The following is a 25,145-nucleotide window of genomic DNA, read 5'->3' on the forward strand; positions in this document are numbered from 1 at the left end:
GACCATATTTTCATACGAGTAACATTGCCCCTTTAGCTTTGTCACTTATTTTGAGTGCGTATGTGTGTTCAGGTAGAGCTCCAAAATAAAGCCCAGTCTTGTCCGCATTGAAAATATCAGAGCGTGTGTATTGGGCTAGCAAATCGGTCAAATGAGTTTCAAACCACGAATGGTCGCATGAAAATTGGCTAAAATCTTAGCGTTTAGACATTTTTAGATTTTTAGAAAAAGGAAACACTAATAATCTTTACATACGCACGCTGAAGCTAAACTACAAACGGTACGACCAGTACGTACAGAAAGAGCATTCTCGCGATAAATTACAGTAAAAATAAACGTAACGACAGCAAAGATAAAATTGAAGTACATTGGTTATCGCTAGATAATCGGTGTATATGTCAACTGACCTTCTCCCAATTGTTTCAAATAACCGATGTGATGTTTCAATAATCCGATTTATTTTCAATGTTCTAATATACGGCCGATCCGTCCCGAGACATTTTGTTTCAATAACACGATTGTATCAATTATCCGTGTTTCTAATAAGCGGCTTCTACTGTATATATATATAATTAGATGACGCATAAGACAGTGTTTTAAACTTTAAACGTCGGAAATTTTGGAAATTATATTTTCTTTTGAATGAAAATTAATAATAATGGCATGGCGTACCTATTTGTATTTTATAAAGATAAAAATAATGACGTAAATCGAAATGTCGAATTATTTGACTTGTCACGTAATAGAAAATTATTATAGTCTATGATCGTATTATTATGGTTGAAACAAAATCAAATGAAAATGTATTCAATTCTCAATATACCATATTATATTATATAATTATATTGTTATTTATTACATATCGTTAAACAAACGAATCATTTTTGTTTGATTATTGATAAATGATAATATATTTACTATAATAGACATTATAATAGGTATATCATTTCAAAATAACTTAGTCATGCGACATGTATTATTGACATTTGTTAACGAATAACAACGTTGATAGGTTATAGATATCTTTAATATAGAATTAGTGAATGTAATAGTCATATCTAAAGATAGTAATAAACAATTTTTAATCGTAGTGAATATTTTATATACTTATTTACTATTTAGTTTCATTACGATAAACTACGAAACATTCAAGTCGACAAATTTTTGATCACATTGTCGAATAATTATCATTTTTCCTGTAATTAAATTACTTTTATAATTTTATAAACTTATAATAGTTTTTTGGGATCATATATCGTGCATTTGTTACCGAATTTGTAAGTACCTATAGATAATATAGTTGTTGATGGTTGTTGGTTTATAATATTTTATGTGATTTTTAATCAAATGTTACGTACTATTCACAGTTGTATTTTTTATAGATGAATAAATAGCCAGTGTTGGTACTTATTTTGCTTGTTTTAAAATACCACTCAAATTTTATATTGAGTAATTTTGTATTTAAATTGTTTTTAATAGGTACTTCATTACTAGATCTAAAATTTCTATTTGATCACATATTTTTTACCTTTTCACTTTTTTGAATTTTTGTCAGTTATCTTCATGAATTAAAATAAATTGAATCTAATGGTGAATTTTTTTTTGAATATTTTTATAAAATTTAAAATGTATTGCATATTAAAACAAAAATTTTTCATTAAGTACTTAAGTAATAATTAGTTATTATAAGTTATTTAATTTATGAATTTTAAATTAATAAAAAAAATTTTTTTTGCTCTTTTTATGATTTTTACTACATATTATATGGCATATTTTGATACCTTTTAATGCATAAAAATCCTTGCTTTATTTATAACATTTACAATATTTTTGTGGCGATGATTATTGCTTCTTGAAAATATCTTTAATACAATAACTAAATTAATTTTTTCTATTAATATAGGTTTAACAATAAAATTGATTAAGTATATATTATAAAATCAATACTATTAAGTATAATAAATAAACCCAAACATTATAGTCACTCAATGTCTAATAAATGACAAATGTTTACCCATCTATTTTTTTCTATTTTATTAAGAATAAATAAAATATCTACTTACTATGTTTATTTTACGATACTAATAATTCTGATTGAAGTATACTAATAATTGTATGTATTTTTTTTTTTAATCTAGTAAAGACTAATTTTTGATCAAAATGGATAAAAAGAAAAGTTCTAAAACTAAAAGGTAATTTATACTATACTATTATAATATTTTATTTCTACCTTATATTTTACTTTATTCATCGACTATTTACAAATAAAAATATCTTTTTTTATGTTAAAAATATTATTTTATATATCTTTTGTATTATAACATGGCTTATTGGTTTAAGTTAGCAAAATGCATTAAAATTTATCTAAAAATTTTTTTATATTAAAATTAACTACAGTTACCAAAAAATACTCTTAATAGTACATTTTTATCAACAAATCAGATCAAAAACAAATAAAATTAATTTATCTAGTGTAATACACATTCTCAAACAAAACTATTGCTGTGCCGTTGGGGAATTGCATATTATTGTGTATGTCATTATTGTGCGCAAGCCATATGTGTTCTCTATCATGAAGCGAAGTATATGTTGTTATTGACTTTAAATAACTATTATTTTGTAGTATACTAAATTGGCATTATTTTAATGTTCTTATAAATTGAAAAGTTAAAAATATACAAGGAAGAAGTTTCAGAGTACTAAATGTATCGTATCAGTTAAAAAGTTACAAGAGAGGTATACAAGATATACCAGCAAAATAATCTGACTTGTTATAAACTCAAGAGCCAGTGTATAATGATGCATATTCAATTTCTTTTGAAAACTTTTATATTATTTACCTAAAGGCAAAAATAAAATATTTAAATTTTAAACTTTAAGCTAGGCAAACTAATCATACAAATTAATTAATTAACATTATACTATCATTAAATGATTCAGATAGATGTAAATTAAATTAAATAAAAATCATTAATTTACATATTTCAATAGTTCTTAGTCTATAATCTGAAATATGTAAGATGTAATACACAATTTTTATTTTTATATTTTAGATAATAAAATGCTATATAAATATTATGTTCTTATAACTTAATTCTCTTGTATTTTATTTAAATGATTATTATTTTTAATTTACAGCAACTATTATGTTAATTATTATTTTTTTTCAAAATTCATATTTTAGAATTTTGGTTTTATAAAATATACTTATAAAAACAATAATATATATTTAAATTTGTATTAAATGTATTTAGGAATAAATTAGAATCAACAAATAACATAAAAAATGATGTAAAAATAAATCAAGTTGAAGAAATGAAACAAGACAAAAAATCTTTAAAAGAGAAGTATGTTTTAGTAATCAATAAATACATTATTTTAGAATAATTTTCTTTTGAACTATCATATTTAATTACTGCTATTTAATATTTTTACCATTAATTGAGGTTTTGCTATATAATTAAAGCCTTTAGCATTATTTTTTATACATTTTTTGTGAACAATGTTATGTTAGGTATTAAAAATATTTACTAAACTTTTTTTGTTAATGATTTATTAATTTATATATCCTACTGTTGTTTTATTAAATGTTGATATAAAAAAAAAACTATTCTAAAGAACTTGCTCTACAAACATTAATTGTACAATCAAGTTTTCTTTACCCTTCTCATTACATCTCTTATAATTATAGGAATAAAGAAGAAGTTAAAAATGAATATAATGAATCTGCCAAATTCAATAAGAAAAAAAAAAAAAAGAATATCATTTTGTTAAATTTACCATGTAAAACTGAAGGTGAAGATAAAGAAATCAATCAATGTGATAGTTTATTAGAATCACCATTATCTGCTTACAAGTAATTATAATAAATTTTGTGTTTGCTAACCAGTATTATAAATTATTGCTTTATATTTTTTTTTATATAATTAGGTCGTATAATTTGATAATAGTTTTGAAAATATTAAAAACTGGTTTCCTAATTTTTAATAATATTAAAGTCTCATAATGTAAATAACTTTCTTAAAGTTCATAATGATATATTTTTTAAATTATTTAATTTATTTATTTTATTGATATGGAATAGTCTAAAAATTATTTTTTTTTACTATGTTTAGATTTTCATTGAGTTAAATTTAAGAAAAATTTTTGTACAATATGTAATAACTAATAAACTAATGTATTGTTTATACATTATACTCATTATAGAATTTGAATAACAAACTCTTTTCATTCTAGCATTGACATTGATTACTCACAAACAGAATTATTTAAATGACAATAATTAAAAAAATTAAATTAATAGTATTTTAAGTAACTTATATTAATATTAATCTTATTAAAAATTATAAAAAGTAAAAAAAAAATAAATAAATAAATTTTGATCTATTATAAATTGTTAAAAAAATTATTAACATAAATTAATTAAGTTTTGTTTCTACAAACTAAGCTTAGCTTTTGGAGGAAATCGTTTCATTATATTTTATTTTTGTATATAATATCTATACATAATATTATTTATATTGAACATTTTTACTATTAAATGAAAAAAAAATAGTATACTACATTAGTTATAACTATCAAGAGAACATACCAATTTTGCACATTCTCATGTGACAATCTCACCGTAGTTGATTCGGTCTAAAAAACAGTTTGTCGATTGAGTATGCTTAGGAAAACTATATGTTATTAGGCCGTGGCGTGTTCTTTCGCTAGACAGAATATAATTAATCTATCAGTAGGCGCATGTGTATTAATTATAACATGGGGCTCATTAGGGGCAGGTTTTAGGTATGTTATGACTCTTGAGTGGGATATATTGTTGGAGTCTCTGAATAAACTATAAACAGTTCTTCATAAGTTTTAATTATTAAATAACATTTAATATTTTTGACTCACTACTCATTTAACTACATACTAGTAATTAAGAAAATTTTAAGTCATAAACATTTTTATCGTAAATTTAAATTAATACATTTTGAAATACGACCTAATAATATATAAAAAAAAAAACTAAAGCACTTTTTTTTAACATTAAATATTATTTACTTATTTGGTATATTCGATTTAATGTTATGATACAATAAATAAGTAAATTGATGATTTTCAAAGCAATAAGTATTTAAAATAATTTGAAAAATAAATATAACTACAAATAACTGCCATGCATTTTTACCTTGTTTTATCTAGAAGTGTATTAAATTTTATTTTAAATAATAAATTTATTGTGTGACATATTTGTGTTAACAATCTTACACCAAATCTTATTCTTAAGGTTGATTTGAAAAAACTAATGTTTAATAAATAATATAATTAAAAATTAAAATTTTATCATTCATATTTAATATATTTATATTATTTTAACTAGTCAGAACATTTATGAAGAACAAGCTGTTAATCAATCTTTTTGTAAAGATCAGAAAGGTTCTAAAAACAAAATGTGTGAAAAATATTCCTATAAATGTACATCAAAACTGGATGATATACATAATTGGCTTAAAAATGATTTAGATAAAAAAGAAGTATGTAAATCATTCCATGACGACGATAAAGAAGGGTAAATTGTCAATTATTTAAATTCTTTATATGTCTCCTTAATTTAGCATTTATTTTTGCATGATGTCATTAAAAAAAATAATAAGATTCAGATAATGATTATTATCTGATATTTTCGTCATTATTATAATATTTTAGATTCTAAGCAGTACAATGAATATATTAATTTTACAGTGATGTGTGTTATTTTTTTATATGTGCATACACATTTTTAGTAGAAAATATGTTTCAATATTTATCTTTGAGTATGGTTTCTGATAGAAAATTGGATCTAGTTGGTACTTTTGGATAAACTAAGACAGGCATTTTTGTGTAAAACTGTTTTTAATGAAATCAATTTTATTTTTTGATATAACTAGAAAAACAAATTTTTTTTAGATATTTTAGATATTAATCAATGTTAATTACAATAATACATTATATGAATATGTATTATTATAATTTATAATAAATAAATATTAATAATCTTAATAGTTATAAATAATTTTTTTAGTTATTTAATTTAAATATATGAATGCTGCAATCAATATTCATAAATCATAATAGTAATAAAATGATTAATATTTTATATTTTTTTGTATAGATGTGTTAATAATGAAAAACAAAATCATAGTAAAAGAGTTCAAAATCAAAGAAAAAATTCTGATAGAGATTTCATTGTTGATAAATGTATTCAGAAAAAAGGAAATGATAGAAAAAACACAGATTTGCATGATACACATAAATCGATAAATGATGGAGAAAGGTATTTAGTCAATTATTAATATTTATTTTCTATTATTTAAGTATTTGTTTTTATGTGTAATATGTATATTTATTAAAATGTATTAAAAATAAGAAACTAATTATGATGTTTACATTTTATAATATCATAAAATAATACTTCACTTAAATAATCACAATAGTTTATGAATTATTTTTTTGAAATATATTTATGTGATCAGCTTTATTAAATCATTAATATTTTCTATAATGTTGAATAGATCGAGTTTTAATAACAAAAAAAAAAATCAATTTTTTGATCATGAAAATGTTTGTGAAAAACCAAACTGTAGTAAAAGTGATCAAAATCAAAGCAAATTTTCTGACAAAAGTTTTAGTGCTGATAAATATAATCAGACAAAATCATATAATAGAAACGACTGTCATTCTTATGAGGATACACCTAAATCAGTAAATACTGATGGAAAAAGGTATATTGTCAATTATTAATACTTTTTTTTCTCTTAAATAATTATTTAAATTGTTAAATAGGCATTACAATCAGCATTCATAACAGTAATAAAATCATTAATATTTTATATTATTTTAAATTAGGAGTTCTAAAAACAATAAAAAAAAAAGTAGTTATCAAGGTACGTACAGCAAAAAGAATGATCAAAAGCAGAGAAAGAATGAAATATGTGCTGATGATAGTTTAAAACAAAATGAAGTGCAAGATAGAAACATTGATTTACATAAGAAACCATTAATTAATCTTAAAGGCTGGTATGTTGTCAATTTATTAAAACTTATCACTCAATTTATTTTACTTCAATATTTGTTTAAATGTTGAACTTGTCATTAGTCTCTATTAAAAGAAAAAAATTAAAACTATGATTATTGTATGATAGTTACATCAATAATTAATTTTTTTTTTAAATTCTATTTTTGTTTATAATATATGAATGATTTAAAATGTATTAAAATTTTTCCATTGTTATTTAACAAGTATTATTAAGGAAATCGATGAAGACCTTTTCAAATTACCAAAAGATTATTCTCTTGCTCATTGTATTGCTGAAGATTTACGAATGGGAGCAGGCATAGCTGTCGAATTCAAGTAAAAACGTCTTATATTTATGGATTATATTGAGTTATAAGTAATTAACTTTATTTTCTAGACGTATCTTTGGTGGTATTGGTAAATTAGCTGATCAAAACTTAAAAGTAGGAGATGTTGGTGTAGTTCAACGCCATAATCAATATGCATTATATTTGGTAACAAAAAAGTATAGTTATGGTAAACCTACAATGAATACAATGGAAAAAGCTCTTCGTTCACTTTTTACCAAAATGAAAAACTTAAATTTAACGAAACTAGGAATACCCAAAATTGGTTGTGGATTGGATAAACTTGATTGGTTTGATACGAGAGATCTCATCATTGATATATTTTCTGGATCTGGTATAGACATAACTGTATGTGTACCTTCAAAAGTGAGTAATAAAAATAAGTAACCACTAATTACTAAATAATTTGATATTTATTATTATAAAAATAATTGTAAGTTATTAGATTCAAAAACATTACAAAGATTAAAAGTTTACATTACACCAAATAATTTATGGGATATGGAATCCAAAACCACCATTGTTTTATTTATTGATTTAGAAAAAGTGTGCAAAAATAATTGGGAAGACTATGTAGTTAATAAAGTGGACACTAAATATCCGTTTAAAGAAAAGTATTTATATTTTAATTTAATTAAATCCAACTCATAGCTTTCATAAGATATAAATTAATATAATATAGTTGTAAGATTCATTTAATTATAAAGAAAAATATTAGTTATTGTCATATTAGTATAATTAAATTGTTTAGGTATAATTTTATAAGGTAAGTTTGGTTTAATTGTTCAAATTATTTTTAAGTCTCTGGATCACTGCTGTAGTGCTGTGTTAAGATGAGAATTTTTAATAATAAAAAGTTAATTCAAAATAATGATGTTCTACGTAATACGATAGACATCCATTTCATGAAAATGTGTTCACTAAAATACAATTAATTAACAATTAATTATTTATTTTATGAATAGTTCTAACGTTACAAAGTGAAAATATAGTTTGTAAGATGATCAAAAATGTTGATTCATGTTACGTTACATATTTTTCTTATAATAATAATATATTACTAAATAAATGTGACATATTCTTGTAGAAAAACAAGAAAAAACCAAAGATATCACTGTATTTTTTGGCGTTTACAAAAACATGTGATACCTATATAACATACACTGCATATTTTTTATATTTATTTAAGATACAATATTGTCATAAAACAATGAAATAAGCTTAAATGTTTTAAGGTCTTCACACTTTTAATCTGTGGCAAAATGTTTTATTGTTATTGTAATATTTTTGTGTTAGTGGTAGATTATTTATTATACTAGCGCAGTGTATGTGGGTCTTAATGTAGCAGTTAATAGTTAAAAATTTCATTACAGATTGTAATTTTTAATTTTTCCATAGCTAAGTAGAACATCATTTTAAAATAAAGCTAGCATTTAACTTTAATGAAACGTTTAGTTTTTCTTTATGACAACTATCTTAGTGACACATTTAACCACATGTCATATCATATTTCATTATTTTTCTGATAAGTTTTGGGATAATGAAATTTCAGTTTTAAAATTTAAAAAAAACAACAATATCATTAAATATGTTTAATTAATTATATTTAATTTTTATAGTTTATTAAAAGACGTTAAAAATAAGAAGTTAAACCCTGGGGCCATAACAACATACAATGTTAATAATGAAGTGATCATTTGTATGTTTTTCACGCAAAACTCATTGTACAGTTCTTTAGAAGATGGATTCAAATCTATAGATCAAACATTTAAATATTATAAGTATTTGGCTATTCAAAGTGGTCCCATTGAACCTAGCATTAGCTTAAAACATATATCATTGATAGTATTAATATTACGCTCAACTAGTCATCTTTGTGAATTATGGCTATGTGGTGATGTTAATCAAACAAGTGTCATAAATTATGATGAATATTATAGAAATTTAAATACATCTATGAATTATTCATTTCAATTAAGTTCTCCAATTCAAAATAACAACAAATATAATGATAATCGTCAGAGTTTTAATGTGAAAAAAACAAGTAATCAAAATTGAATATGTGAATCATCTCAGGAATATGCTAATCAAAATAGTTTTACTAAACCAGATATATAATTTTACATGGGCATCTAAATAACAAAACTACTATGACATTTAAAATACACCTTTGTTGTTATAATAAATATATATATATATAATAAATATGTCATTATAATAAATAAATAAATATAATTATATTTTTGAAGTAGTAATCTACCTTTAAGGTTTTAAATGTTTAATAATCCTACTGTACATAATTTACTTTGTAATATATTACATATTAACTTTAAATATTTTTTTTTACATTTGAATATCTATTGAAAGTTATATTAATAGGTAATAAAATATAATGTGTTTATTGATAAATGTTTGTATTTATATTTTATATATATTACAATTGTGAGCCTAAGCCCTAAGATATACAATTTAACAATATTTATTTATATTGATTGCTAGTGCTAGTTACAAGGGTGTTAGCAGTGTAGCCTAAACCTAAGTATTAAGAGAGGTAATTGCCCACCTTGTTTGATTAGACAGATAGGTTGATGGTGAGCGACAGTATAATGGGTGGAGGTTGATTGCTGAACATAGTCACGCTCTATTGGAGTAATATTTACATTTGGATTTTACTGGTATTTTAGAATTTATTATCTACCTATTATACTCTATAACACTTATGTTTTAGTATTGTGACTGTATGTAGCTTGCTACATATTGGTAAACGGTAAGCCTACCAACGTTATAATTTATAGTTAAACGCTGAATGTTCGGATTCTTACTAATGTTCAAAAATATTGAAAATAATAATATTTCTTATAGACATTTGAAGTTCAAATTTTGAAGAAATCGGTTATATATTATTCAGATTTAAACCGTACATTATACTGAATAATTCAATGACACAATAGACTTGAAAGCTATTGTATGGCAGGAGGACTTCTTGATTTTAAATACTGATAATAAATTATTTTTTTAAAGTGATTTATAGGGAGCGTGGAGGGAAATCTGCTTCATGGCTTTATTTGTTAGAGCGGGTAAGTATACTTTTTGAATTCCAAACTCTTTAAAAAATTTAGTTCTACGCCAATGTGCAGAATGTGGTTATGTACGGCTATGTTGGATCATTGCAGCGCATCATTTTAGAACAGGGTGGTTATGACCATAGCTTACACAGTAAATAGTAATTACACTAATTAGTAGTTACTAGTTAGTCCGATGAAACGGAACATAAAAACAGCAAATAATTGGGGATATTTCCCCGGTTAAATTTTAAAATTTACCTCTGAAAGCCAATATAGTGTAAATATGCATAGACGAGTTAACGAAAAAACTTTTTGATCAGATTAGTAAGTTACTATTAGTTTTAAATAAATTATTTACTAATTTAGTTAACGCTTTGATAAAGGGCTTCGAACCAGCAGTTCACGACGTTCACGTTTGGTTTTAATATTAGAGTAAATTAACCTATAATGAAACTTGATTTGTGTTTGTTTGCATATTTTTAAAGATAATTCGATTAGGTATTACATGTACAAAATAATGCAATTTAAAAATATTCATAACTCGTTTATAAACAGAATTATCTTCAAAAGCCTCCATACTAAAACTGATAGTTATTACCATTAAGTTTTATAATAGGTCGATTTACTACAATATTAACTGTAACGAAGCTAAATGTGAACACTGAGCGTAGATTTGCCATGTTATGCATTTGTAAGACAGAAACAAATGCGGGTGTAGCATCCAAAGCGGATACAAATTTGAGTGGGTATTATTTCTGTTCTTAGTTGGTTTTTACAATATTTTAATTTATAAGTAGGTTATGCTTATGAGGATTTTTAAATATTAAAATATTTTACATATCTGTTCATGCGTACAAATCATGATAAGTGGTAACTTAATATATTAAGATACCTACCTCATAAATAACTCATATTAGAACTAAAAAAATATATATATTTACAAATGTCATTATTTTTTTAGATACCTACTTTAATATTATAATATTTTAACTTGAAATTTTAATTAAAGTTTCTATTTAAAATTCTTTTAATACGCCGAAAAAGTGATAATAATGGTAAAATTTGGGTAATCATAAATGTTATGATTTGCAAGCATATTTTGAAGTGAGATCTATACTCTACTAAGTGACACAGTATTTGTAACTGTGGCGCAAAATACCATCACCTGTAGCCTCCAGGTACCTATATCGATTTCGCTAGATAGGTACTGTTCATATTAAGTACCAATTGATTTAACAGTTTTACATATTTAATATATAAAAAAGAACTTATATATATATTAAATTTAATTATAATATTTATAACAATATCATTCTTAAAAACATCAATGGTTAAAAAAATAATGAGTAATTCATCTTTTATGATAATATGACTACTGCACATTATAGTAAATGTAATTAAAGTAACATAGGTATACGAGGCAAAATAATAAAATGCTAAGGTACGTCGGACGTCCCAATATTATCTAGAATCTAGATGTATAATAATCATGATAAATATTTTGACCAGCTATCATTGTTCATATTTTTATTTTATTTTATTTCCATGTATATACCTACCTGTTATTAACAGTTACTGATTATCGTTACCTATCATGATTGATTTTTAATTTATGGTTTCTTTTCAACGTTGCTACGACATAAAGACTATAAATGTATTTATTTTTTTTAAAAATAAGATATTTTGCCTAAGTATTGTGGATGGTTCACGTTTTTCCCAAGTATTTCTTAGATTTTTCCATGTATATATTGTGTATTATTCATATAGAAATTTAGATGCTTATATGTAACATGAAAAATGATTTATTTTGGTTTCTGCATAGTGCAAAGTACTAATAATCAACTAATTATTTTATTATTTAATAATAATATATCCCAAATTTATATTAATGTTAAATAAATAATTACAAAATTAGCTATTGGGAGTGTGAAAAGAATATTTAAATTATAAGTTATAACTATTTTAAGTATTGAGAATATTTTTAAAAAGAAACTAGGCACTTACTTATTTTTACCTCATTAACTCATCCATTATATTTATAGATTATTTTTGCAGGTAATATACATTATTTATAGGCAGGGACGCCTTTAAAGAAGTAGTTTACTAGTCATTAAAATACACATTAATGATCAGTATGACAACAAAATTAATTATGTCAAAGAAATTCAATTTTCTTATTTACAATATGCACATAATAATTATTGAAAACCAATGCTCATCGCCTAGAATTCAATCCAAATTTGTTAATTACCTATTTCCTTTATTTGCTGTTCGACAATTTTTTTATTTTCATACCTTGGTCTAAATTATACTATCATAATATTTTATTCATATACACGATTCACCAATATATTACGTTTTGCTCGAACATGTATAATGTATATTCATAAAATCATAACAATGTACCACAGGTTAATACAATACGCAGATAATAAAATTAATTATGTCATTAGCGACAAAAATAAATGTATTAATAACGTATGGTATTTACTACTTTAGCTTTAATCATGGTCTTTAAAAATTATTTTCTCTGTAAATATACCATCTGGCGTCCCTGTCATTAAGTTATAAATTTAAATCAATAAGTGATAACATCCGTAGGTCATTGTGGGTATTGTTACCCATGAGTAGTATAAATACATTTGTATTGCTACTTAGTGATGCTTTGCTATATTTAGCAAACTATACTTATTAATTAACATTAAAATACGGCTCAATAACTATGTGTCGTTTAAAATGTATTAATAATAATGAGAATAAAATATTCGTACAATGGTTCTAAAGTCCTTACCGAATAATTCGTTATAATGTACACTGGTTACTCAATGATAAATATAAATTTACAATAAAAAGAAAAAAACATTTGCACTATTCTTTTTATACCCAATTAATATTCGATACGAATATCGAAACAAGATGGGTTGAAAGTATTTATTGCCAAAAAAAAAAAAAAATCACACACTAGGAGAAATTGGTGGGAAAAAATTGAAGCAAAAATAAAACACTGTACCTTACACAATACTTGGGGTTCAATGCTACCGAGGTATCAAAACCTAAGTATTTTCATTGACTAGATGACGTATTAATATTACGTTTTGTGATAAGACTACATATTCATTAATCTTTTAAATATGGATTGCCCACATTCAACATCTTGTCTCTGAGAACCTGATGATCCAATTTCTGGTTGCCAAACATGTGTTGCACGTTTTGCTCTTTAAAGTTGTGGAACTGCTGCTGGTTAGATTGCACATAGTTCACATCTTGAGGCATCTGTGCATAAAACAGGTTGGCAGGAAACAATGGAGGGGATGGATCGATGTTGAAATTGTAAGAGTTGGGCAGTGTGTTGGGCATGAACACATTCGGCTGCACTGGCTTGGATTGTTTCATTGGTTCTCGGACAGAATTAAACGACGAGTCATTAAGTCGTGTCTGTTTGTCCTGGACCAAATTATACATGGGGAAATTCATTTTATCCTGCCCAAGCGATAGATTGGCTAACCTTTCGATGTTAGTCTGGTGTTGATAGGGGTACAGACCATTAGGAGGCGGCACTAATGGATTAGGATAAATGAGATTATTGAATTGAGGGTTAAGATCTAAGTTTAACGCTGGAAACGCACTGTTACCAGTTAGATTAAAATTGCTCGAATTAGCAGGCATAAACGACGTCTGCTGCTGCTGCTGTTGCTGTTGCTGCTGCTGCTGCTGTTGTTGCTGATGTTGTTGAGATTGCAGTAACTGGTTAGGCAACATAAAGTCTGATTGCTGTTGCAGCACAGGTTGGAACGGTTGGTACACTTTTTGGGTAGTCTTTTGGCTCCAGTTCAGATTCTGCTGTATCTGATTCAACGTAGGTGGTTGTTGAAGTAAATCGGGTTCAACACCACTACTAGTTGCACCGACTGGCAAGTCTGAAAGTAATTGTTTATTGTTGAGACCCAGCCTATCACATATTTGGGTCATATTAGCCAAAAAGTGTAAGTTGGAAAGGAACTCTGGTGAATTGTTTGTTTCTAACACCGAACTAGAGGTTTTTGGAAGGACAGATTCCAAGTTGGAATACAGACTATCAGTATTTGTCTGAGATATTTGGGGTTCTGTGTGTGGTGGCACAGTATATGGCGAACTCTGACTGAGAGCTTCCAATAGGTATCTATTGAAATCAGGAGCTGGCAGTGGTTTTTTCTCAACAAACTTAGGACTTTCAATTGGTTTGGGAGGTTCTTTAATTTGAGTACTCATTGGTCCCCAAGAATCAGTAAAGCCAAACACGCTAGGCTTAATTTCTTTCCGTTTCGATTGAATGAGTTTTTCATCAATGCTGTCATCTTTGGCTTCGACTGGGTCATTCCAAACAACTGAATTACTTTTGGGGCGATCACTGCTCCAAATATCCACAGATTCTGTTTTGACAGGCTCTGAAGACCAGTTGGAAGAATCCCATTTATTTTTGGGCACATTCACATTTACATCGCCATTCCACATGTTGGGCGGCTTTTTTTCATCTTTTTTTTCTTCTGGTTTGTTCCAACCAGATGTAAGAACGCTCCAATCATGGGCTTGAGGTTGAGGTCTTTGATCATCAATGTCATTTGACCTTACATTTCTTTCTGGTTGATAGTTGTCTTTGATGAACGTTTCCTTCCAATCACCCCTTTGCCTAAGTTTTTTTTCTGGCTTAAGTGGACTGTCAGTAGGTGATGGTTTATTTTCTTTAGGTTTGTCTTTTTGAATATGTTTTGACTTGCTTTTAATGTCTTTTCGCTCTTTGGACCTATTGTTTTTAGAATCATCTTCCCAGAGTACCCCAACTTTAGGACTTTTATTAGTTTTGTTGTGTTCAGCTGAAAAACCATAATCGTCTGATTCTTTAACAAATGAACTGTTATTCCAACAATTTATGGATCTAGATTCCTTAGATCCTCTAGAATTCTTTTTGTTTTGGGAATTATGTTTTTTTTGGAACATCAGGTCATCAGTACCAATAGCATTTTCTTGATCGTTTTTCCTGAAATCATAAATATAGTTTTTTGGTAGAAAAAAAAAATTATTTGAAGATATTTTAACTAAATTTACCATGAGGAATCTTTGGTTCGAGAATGTTCTTCAGCACTTTTAATACTTTCAGCTATTGCCATTTTTAACATTTTTTCTTCCTCATTATCATCTTTGGCTTTAGCAAATAGTTCTGACCCTTTTTTGCGTGCCCAAGCATTTGTAGTAACAGCTATAAAGTAATGATATTATGTTTATTACTTTATAGACACAATTTTTAATTTTTAATAAATATATTTTAAACTTACGGAATGTTGCAGCAGCTTTAATTGGTTCTGAACTAACAATATTATTACCAGTGCCATATGTGCATACAAATTCTTCGATATTGATCATTTTGCTCTCCTTCTTAGGTTTACGCTTAGATTTTGGTTTTTGTGTAGTACTAAAAAATAATTTATTAATAATTCAAAAAGGTATATAATGTAATAGGTTATAATATAATAATATAACATTATTATGATTTTAATGTCAGTTATTTGTGTTTTTTAAAAATAAAATAAAAGAACATCATATATGAATTTATTAAAACCTTGGATACATTTTTTTAAATTGTCATATTGCCTACGGCTATTAAATAAATATTTTGTGATTTTACTAACTTATAATTAAATAATTTATACAACATAACTAATAATTTATTATAGTTTTAGAATAGCTTTTGTGTTTTGAACTTAATAAAAAATAAAAGGTAAAGATAATGAAATTTTCAGTAGAATATGGGGGTGAAAATGTATTGAGATTTGTGGTTGTATGAGTGTTGCCAATATTGATAATTTAATATTTACCGATGGTATTATGGATTAACACATATATTTAATTATTTTGAGAAATAACTAACATGCAAGTATTGAAAAACTAAAAATGGACAATTAGTTTATTTTTCAATAAAATAACAACCTAAAATATACTACAAAAAAGTAAAAGAATAGTTGTTATACCGAATCCTATGCAACTTATCATACCATTACAATTCCTAGACATGAATCCTTTAGATAATTTAAGGGATGGAGTAGATAAACATCTAAAATAATTTTAAGCTTGAAACAAAGAATAATTGAAAAATACAATACTTGAGGGAATGGAATAGTATTAATTTTACTGTTATAACAAAATTAGTAGAACTAATGGGAAAACAAATGCATAAAGCTTTTATGGTTAAAAGAGGATCAACTGATCATTAATAATAATAATAATAATAATCTTTATAATGTATTCATTTAAAAATATTTATATTATTTTTATAAAATTATATATATTTGTACAATATACATGTTAAAATAAATTAATTAATATATATGCTATGGGCAAAGTACAAATACAATTTGGACATTTTCTACATTGCCTAAGTATTATATAAATAGCCTTCTTATAATGAGCAATATAGATAATATAATATTTAATAGTAAATTATTGTCAAAATATCAGAGCCAGATTGAGCACTGATTATTATTTGTTGATTTGGATTGGCTAGTATGTTTTTTCATTTGTTCTTATCGGTTTTCTTACAATGGGAAAGTCCACAAATGATTGTAATGTTTATTGTATAATACCATAATAAATTAGACCTTTTACTTATATGGGTTAAACAGTGACACAAACAGGGGGATGCAAAAGAGTCTTTAGCACCCCTTATTTTTTTTATACCTAACTATTATTGTTTTAGTGAAAAACCATGGCTCTATGAGGTATTAACAGTTTTAGCACCCTACATTTTAAAAGTCTAGTTACACTTATGGAGTTTATTTTCATTAAATTAGCATTTTAGTAATTAAGAACCATTTGTGTAGTGTAGTTCAATTGCGTACTAACTTATAATTAAAATATGGAAAAGTTTAATGCAGGTTCAAATAATTTGTTAAAAAAAAGTTCAAATAATTAATTTTTACCAAGTTAAAAAAAAAAATGCCACAGAAGCGATATATTCAAAAATAAAAAAAATTATTATATTTTGACAATAATTTACTAATAAATACTATAACATCTATTTTGCCCAATATACGAAGACCATTTTATATAATGCTTGGACATTGTAGAAAATACCCAAATTGTATGCTTTGCCTGTAACATGTATAAATGCTTTATTTTTTTAAAATGAATATGAATGAGTTTCTGAATAAATGTATGTTAAAAATATGAAGTTATTCAACTTTTTAGTTACCATATTATTTTATTGAAGAAATTATAGTACAGTGTAAAATAAATTTGTATTTACATAGAACAGTTTTGTATTAAATAATATGTAAATTCTATATTTAATAATGCATTTATAAAATGTATTTAAAATTTTAAAACAAAAATAACTAAAGTAGTGTTATGTAATCTTTAATATTATATATAAATACTCACCCAAAATATTCAACAGTATCGTTTGCTTTTTTATTTCCTCCACCAGAAGGTCTTCTATTTTGAGAATTTGAACCTGAAGTTTTATTTATTTTCCTGTACAAAAAATAAAAATAAAATATAATATATTAAACTTCAAATTTATGTGATATTTATATTATAATAATTTACCCTTCTGGAACATTGTTCTTCCATTCCATTATGGAAGAATTTCAAAGTCTGAAGTCTTCAAGTACACACTTGATTTATAGAGATAGTTATAAAACAAATTTATCTAATTTATTTAACTCCCTGAAAATAAAACAAAATTATATTAAACAAAAGCAAAAAATATTTATAGAAACGTTAATATTAAAGTACCTATGTACCTTTACATGATTAATTTTTATACAAAATGAATATAATATTTATGAACAAGAGTCAAGATGTAATTAACCTTAGTATTATTCTTACATCTTACTATTTTTAAAGAACCATAAAAATAATTTTATAAGGAAAAACATATTTTGTTTTTGTGTACAGCTTAATAATTTACGAAGCAATAAGAATCAGTGCTAAAAACTTTAAAATGCAATCAAATTTGAGTCCAAATTACTCATAAGAATACATAAATAGAGATCATAGATGTACCTAACAATTTAAAAAATAATAGTGTTGAATAAAGTAAAATTGATATGTAATTAAAGTTTGTGGAAGAAGGAAGATGAATACAAGTTGCAACTAGTAATACATTGAAAAATTACAATAGCAAAACAAAACTAGAGTAGATGAAGATGACTTAAGTCTTGTGTAAAATTTTTAATTTTGCTATCAATCCATAAGCGAGGCCATTACTGGGTGGAAGTAATAAAAAGTTTTTGCAATTAAAATGTGGGAAAAATGGTAGTTTAAATTGAGAATTATTTAAATTACATTGAAAAATTTATAAAATAAAGTAATGATGATATATTTATTACCAGAAAATTTTAAGGCTAATGAAATATAAAGTGTTATTAATTAAATCTATGTGTTAAAAGTATATGTTTAAACATTATATAGTTAGGTACACAATATTAATTAAAAATCAATAATGCCTATAGAATATTTATAAAGGCGTAAGAACATCTTTAATATTTAAATATTAGTTTGATAATATTTATCAAAACTAGATTTTTGAAAGTTTATATTTAAATACTGGAAATTTAGAAATACATATATTAAACATTATAATATGAGTAGATTAGAACACAACTTCTTGAAAAAATAAACAATTAATAGTAGAAATAGATTTCAGATAACAAGGTAGGTGCATATATTTTAATATTTAAAACAATTATAATAACATTAATTACTTAACTATTGATGATTTAATAAGGTACTGATCAAAAACCTACCAAATAATATAAATTTGTCACTATGATCAACATATATCAGTCTTAAGGATATTGTAATGATTAATTATATTGTAATTATTTCTAGTTTATTAAAATTATGAAAATTATTAATCATTATGGGTTTATGAACATATATTCTATGATTTTTTTAAAATACATTTGTAAATAGAACTTCAAATTAAATTAAACTATAAATACCATGGTTGGATTTTAACAATTAGGTAGGTACCTACTTAATGCATTTTTATAAAAAATATCTAATCTGCACAATAGTTTTAATAATATGGATATAAGATTTTCCTGATAGTATTAAGTTTTTATAAATTGCATAGAAAATGTATAAAATTAAATGAATGACTTTACAAACTTATTTAAAGAACCTATAAAACAGGTAGGAATAGCATCAGTTTGTAAATTGAACGTGTTTTTACTATCTATAAATAATTAAGATAAAATTAAATGTAAACATTAAAATAATAGGTATTTAAATAGGTTTTAGATAGAAAAGATATTGATCAATATCAAATAGAGATAACTAGTATAATGCACATAAATCTCAAAGAGAATTTTTTTTTTGTAGTAATGACGTGCTAGAAAAGTCAATAACAAACTTTCAGAGGAAGCATACTATCTCATAGGAAACTTTGAAGAGTAGAATATTTGTTCAAGACGTTGAATGGAAATTAAACTATAATATTTAGTAGACTCCAAGGGTATATGACAATGACATTATATGTCTCTTGAATGACAGATTTAGTCAAGGTAGACATTAAGGAGGGCAAAATTTCACTCAAAGAACTTGGGAAAAGGTGCTGACAATGATAATTATACTACGGTAGCACAGGAAACACAGGATAATAAAACAAGACTTACCTACTCTGTGGTCCTCTTGGCAGATATGTCAAGATCCGAGTAGCCTAGTGGCGTATCGTGTAAAGTCGATGCGCAATCGTACGTCGATGAAGTTATGTCGGTCAGCCGGTGGTGATAACTTATAGAAATGTGGTGATGTCGATGGTGGAGACAAACAGACGGTGCACCGACTTTATTATAATACCTAGTACCTACTCCAAACAATAACCGAAACGCACACACATACGCGCACGCACGTACTTACAATACACATACACAGAAACACACACACACTCACTCACACTTGACGGTAACTCAGTTTTACCTATGATTATACGACAGCCGTGCAACTGAACGTTATAAATTAATATTTTTTTTTATTAAGATTGTTTTCTTTTAATAAATGAATTATATTTTTTCTATTTCCAATTGCTTATTTATCATACTATAGTCAATAATTGTAAATTATTTATTTTTTTTTATTTTTTGGTTTTTTACTCTATTCTTTAACTAATGTGTTACACTGCACTTCATCACTTCATCATGATATACGGGACGGGTCGGTTTCGGGAGGAATTCATTACAAATGGCTTTCAGTGCGACCAACCCCCACGGTACCACAGAATGCCAACGGTAGAATCCGCCTACCCTATGTTAACGACTGACCAAAAATACATCAATTGTTATCACATAATTTTGTATATTATTAAACATAGACATGGCGCATAAATACTAAATAGATAAAATGTAATATTTTATATGCATAATGAAATGATGTATGATAGATATATTACACAATACAAAAGGTCTAAGATATCTGTTAACTTTTAAGATAAATGTAAAAATGCGTTGCTACTGTTACTGCTTAATGCTTATCGTATATTATTATTTATTATGTTTTTTATAATTAATTAATATACATTTTATCAGGTAGGTATAATACCATTATTATATAATGGACCTCGGTTACGAATAATTAGGATACAGGTACTACATTACTACGGTTTATAATTTGTTGGGTAATATTCTTTTAGGAATTCGGTGCACATCGTTCATTGACTTGGAGATCTCGGACATTTGGACTCACTTTATTTAGACCCTGGAGCTGTATTTTTAGTAAGATCTACCTAAAAGAAGAGTTAGATATATAGATTTTGTTAATTTAAGCACTTAAAGTTTGAAGATGGCGAAACAGTAATTTTACGAAAGATGTGATGTAAAATTTCAAATCACTAAATTGGTTTTTTATTACATTAAGTGACGTGTGTATAGGTATTTATTTTAATTTTATTTTAATTACTTTTTTTAACGAAAAATAGCAAGGAATTAAGTAAGATACCTAATATATAAACCTAACGTAACCTATGATACTATAATATATAATAGTTGATACATCTAATAAATTGTGAACAAAAATTTGATTTCTTTAACGATTTTTGAACTATTTATAGGCATGATAAATTTTCATTTTTTTAAATTTTTTTTTTTATAAATGTAAATTTAATACAAAGTTTCACATAAATTTTTCTTAAACATGTATCAAATTATTAAATCTATATAGATAACATTTTTATATTCGTAGGCGTTTCAAATAAGAATTTTGACAAAAAAATTCATAAAAAATTAAACTATTTTTTTAATTAGAAATTCATAGAAACTTTTATTTTTATTTATTGTTTTTGAAAATTTAATACAAGGTTTTTTATAATTAGTTTAAATTGAAACAAGAAATTTAATAAGAAAAATATTTTTCACAGATATTTTGAGTTAAAATTTGGAAGAAATTACTTATTTAAACATAAATAACGATGTTAGTTATAAACGGCCAATGAAATTTTTAGTTTCTTAGGTACGTAAATCTTAATCTATATTATGTATCTATTTTTACTGTTTTACAGTATTTATAAAAAGATATTATTACTTTATAAGTTGTATAAGTTTATACAATATGGAAAAAATAAATATTAGTTGTATAATACTAATATTATAATGAATGCAATATTTTCGAGAAAATTTTGTCAACTTACCGCAGTAGGTATTAAAAGTAAAATCGTTACCTTTAACAGTTATGTACTCGTTTATTAAAAAAAAAAACATACCATAAAAATATAGTTTTTGATATAGGATGACAGATTGCCTCCGTTCAGAATCGTTTTTTATGTAGGTACAATGATATACCTATAATTTAATTCAAATTTAACACACTCATAACAGCGATCTATTCAACGCCTAATATACAGTTAAAATAGTGTAATAACACAAAAATAAGAGAAATTAAAATTAAAAAGTAAAAATATATTAAAAATTAAAATAAATGGGTAAATGCTAAGAGAATGACGTGGCCGGACTGACACAAGGGACACAAGCCTTGTATGTAAGTCCGGTATTAATAAATATTGAATGTACTTGTTATTGCGTTATTACCTTCCTCCTGTTCTTCGGAGGGTTCTCGAGGGCCTGTATTCCAATATTGTGTGTTATTTGTATTATTATATGGCATATTATACATTTGAGGCATTTGTGTATGCCACTGTTGGTTATTGAAATTGTTTTGATTTTGGCTATCATTATTTTCGTAGGGATTTCTGTCTACAATATTACCTTGATAATTTGTATTTGTTTCCTTGTTTAAAAATTGACTAAATATGGTCTTTATGTCTTTAATCTCATCGTGCAATTTGTCGATCTCATTTTCTTTTGTGTTTTTATTTGAGTTTATTTGTTGAAGTTTGGACTTTATTGTTTCTGTTTCTATGTCGAATTGAGATTTAGGTGTTTCACCTGTTATCATAAATTCAATCATTTCGTACTTGCGTACGTTGTTTTTTAATTCTGTTAAGTTAGCATTATCCATTATTCCTATGTATCTCGCTATGGAGGGGTTTAAGCCTTTCATTATATTGTGTATCATTTCTTCCTGGGACATTCTGCTATCAATGCGTCTGCATAGAGATTCGACCTCGTTGATATATGCTACGGTGGGTTCATCGGGTAATTGCTTCCGTTTTTTTAACATTAATCGAAGTATGTCATTTTGAGCTATTGGCTCAAATTCTAATCTGAATTTTTTTTCTAAGTCAGCCCATTCTATGTTTTCCCCACTATCCATAATATTATCATAAAAAGTAAGGGCGGAGCCCTCTAAAAATACCGGAATAAATTGAGTCTTTTCAGACTCTGACCACCCATTTATGATGGCAGCCCTATCATATTTTTTTAAGAACGAGTCGATACTTTCCGAGATCGAACCAGCAAAATTGTTTGGTTTGAAATATGGTCTTTTATTATCAGTCATTTTGTATATTATTGTGTTTTCGGCGGAGTTGTGTATTGGTTCAGGGATAAATGTTATATTATCCATTTGCGTTTCAAAGTTTTCTGGAGTGGATTCCCCTTTTAAATATTTATGAAGTTTATTTATTTATTTATATTTTTTTTTTTTTTTTTTTTTTTTTAAATCAGGTACTAAACCAGAAATTATTAATTGTTGTCTAGATACTTCTGTGATTAATTTTTTTTTTTTTTTTTTTTTTTATTAAGTTTATTTATCCAACCCGTTGAAATGTTGTTTAAATTTATACTAGGGAATTTAAATTTATCCAGATTATCTATTTTTTAAAATTAGACATAGGTAAATAGTAATTAAATTTTTTTTTTTTTATATGCTAAATATATTATAATACCTTGTTAATTAGTTTAATTATTCACTCAATAAGTGAGAAAAATAAAATATATTATTTCACACTAAAATTTTTTTTTTGTTTGTTTGTTAGAATTTTATTAATAATTTGATTTTACAAATTATTTTGAATTTTTTTAAAAATTGTTTTTTTTTTTTTTTAGTATAAATCTTTTTTAAGATTTAGTAATTTTAGTTTTACGTGGTAAAATAAAAAATTCTCCCGAATATTTTTATAAACCCGTTTTTATTTTTTATATGATTTTAAAATATATATAAATTTTTAATATATTTGTTTCACGTGGAAAAAATAAAAAATTCTCCTGAATATTTTTATAATCCCGTTTTTATTTTAATATAACTTTAAAATATAATATATGAATTTTTAGTATGTTATTTATTTATTTATTTTTTTTTTTTAGTATAAATCTCTTAAGATTTAATAATTTTAGAATTTTAGTGGTGAAAATAAAAAATTCTCTTGAATATTTTTATAATCCCGATTTTTTTAGTATAAATCTTTTAAGATTTAATAATTTTAGTTTTTAGTGGTGAAAATAAAAAATTCTCTTGAATATTTTTATAATCCCGATTTTTTTAGTAAAAATCTTTTAAGATTTAATAATTTTAGTTTTTTTTTTTTTTTTTGTTATTTTAAAATGTATAATTTTTTGTATCTATCTCTTATAAATGTAAGTATATAATATGATGTATAGATTAACTGTCTAATCTCTATAGTGTACTTGATCAATTCTCAGTTTATTTGAAAAAATAAACAAATGAATCGAGCCCCACGTTGGGCGCCACTTTGTAATAACACAAAAATAAGAGAAATTAAAATAAAAAGTAAAATATTCAAAATTATTATAAAAGGGTATTTGTTATGAGAATGTCGTGGCCGGACGGATACAAGGGACACAAGCCTTGTATGTAAGTCCGGTATTAATAAATATTGAATGTACTTGTTCTTGCGTTATTACCTTCCTCCTGTTCTTCGGAGGGTTCTCGAGATCGTGTTTCGAGAATATGACCAAATACACCGTATGTAAATTAAATAGTAAAATATTTCGTACTGACAATAAGTATGTAGGGCATGCACCTTACCTGGTTCGCCGTGGTGTATACCTATAGTACGATCCTCAGAGAAAGATGTAAGATAATACAAGTTGCGATATGATTTAAGGAAAACTTAAATTTAAATAAGAAAAACAACACTGATTTTATCTTAGAAAAAGAAAGAAGTCCAGCTGTCGCTCGCAGTCTTGAGTTGTGGGGTGTGTGATGGGTCTTGGGAGGAGCTCCTGCTCGTTTGTATGGTGCGCCTGCACTGAGATTTTGTCGATGCTCATGCACTCGATAGTTTGGCTGGTGCTCATGCACTCG

The 25,145-nt window shown here is 25.3% G+C and overlaps 3 protein-coding genes across 4 annotated transcripts; 1 reads left to right on the forward strand and 2 right to left on the reverse strand.

Moving 5' to 3' along the window:
* Positions 1-1,172: 1,172 nt before the first annotated feature.
* Positions 1,173-9,548, forward strand: LOC112591527. The gene is made up of 11 exons (XM_025335372.1): positions 1,173-1,277; positions 2,139-2,192; positions 3,692-3,856; positions 5,366-5,554; positions 6,137-6,298; positions 6,537-6,746; positions 6,871-7,041; positions 7,265-7,375; positions 7,437-7,752; positions 7,825-8,000; positions 9,006-9,548. Exons 2-11 carry the CDS (start codon positions 2,161-2,163, stop codon positions 9,442-9,444), a joined length of 1,971 nt encoding a protein of 656 aa, XP_025191157.1. The 5' UTR covers positions 1,173-1,277; positions 2,139-2,160; the 3' UTR covers positions 9,445-9,548.
* A 3,772-nt stretch (positions 9,549-13,320) lies between these two features.
* Positions 13,321-20,520, reverse strand: LOC112593434 (myb-like protein P). 2 transcript variants are annotated; one of them, XM_025337834.1, is made up of 6 exons: positions 20,105-20,519; positions 18,030-18,149; positions 17,862-17,954; positions 15,761-15,897; positions 15,534-15,684; positions 13,321-15,465 (listed from the first exon to the last, which is right to left on the reverse strand). In XM_025337834.1, the coding sequence occupies exons 2-6, from the start codon at positions 18,056-18,058 to the stop codon at positions 13,569-13,571; spliced, it is 2,307 nt and encodes a 768-aa protein (XP_025193619.1). In that variant the 5' UTR covers positions 18,059-18,149; positions 20,105-20,519; the 3' UTR covers positions 13,321-13,568. The 2 variants fall into 2 exon arrangements, with proteins under 2 accessions (XP_025193619.1, XP_025193612.1); XM_025337827.1 differs by having other exon boundaries at positions 13,569-15,465; positions 20,109-20,520.
* Positions 20,521-22,469: 1,949 nt separating this feature from the next.
* Positions 22,470-23,511, reverse strand: LOC112598934. Its single transcript, XM_025345604.1, has one exon. It carries the CDS (start codon positions 23,442-23,444, stop codon positions 22,470-22,472), a length of 975 nt encoding a protein of 324 aa, XP_025201389.1. The 5' UTR covers positions 23,445-23,511.
* Between the last annotated feature and the right edge of the window lie 1,634 nt (positions 23,512-25,145).

This window comes from Melanaphis sacchari, unplaced genomic scaffold (genome assembly GCF_002803265.2).
Source record: "Melanaphis sacchari strain LSU unplaced genomic scaffold, SCAv2.0 Contig0_pilon_pilon, whole genome shotgun sequence".
In the NCBI taxonomy this organism is placed as follows: Eukaryota; Metazoa; Arthropoda; class Insecta; order Hemiptera; family Aphididae; genus Melanaphis; species Melanaphis sacchari.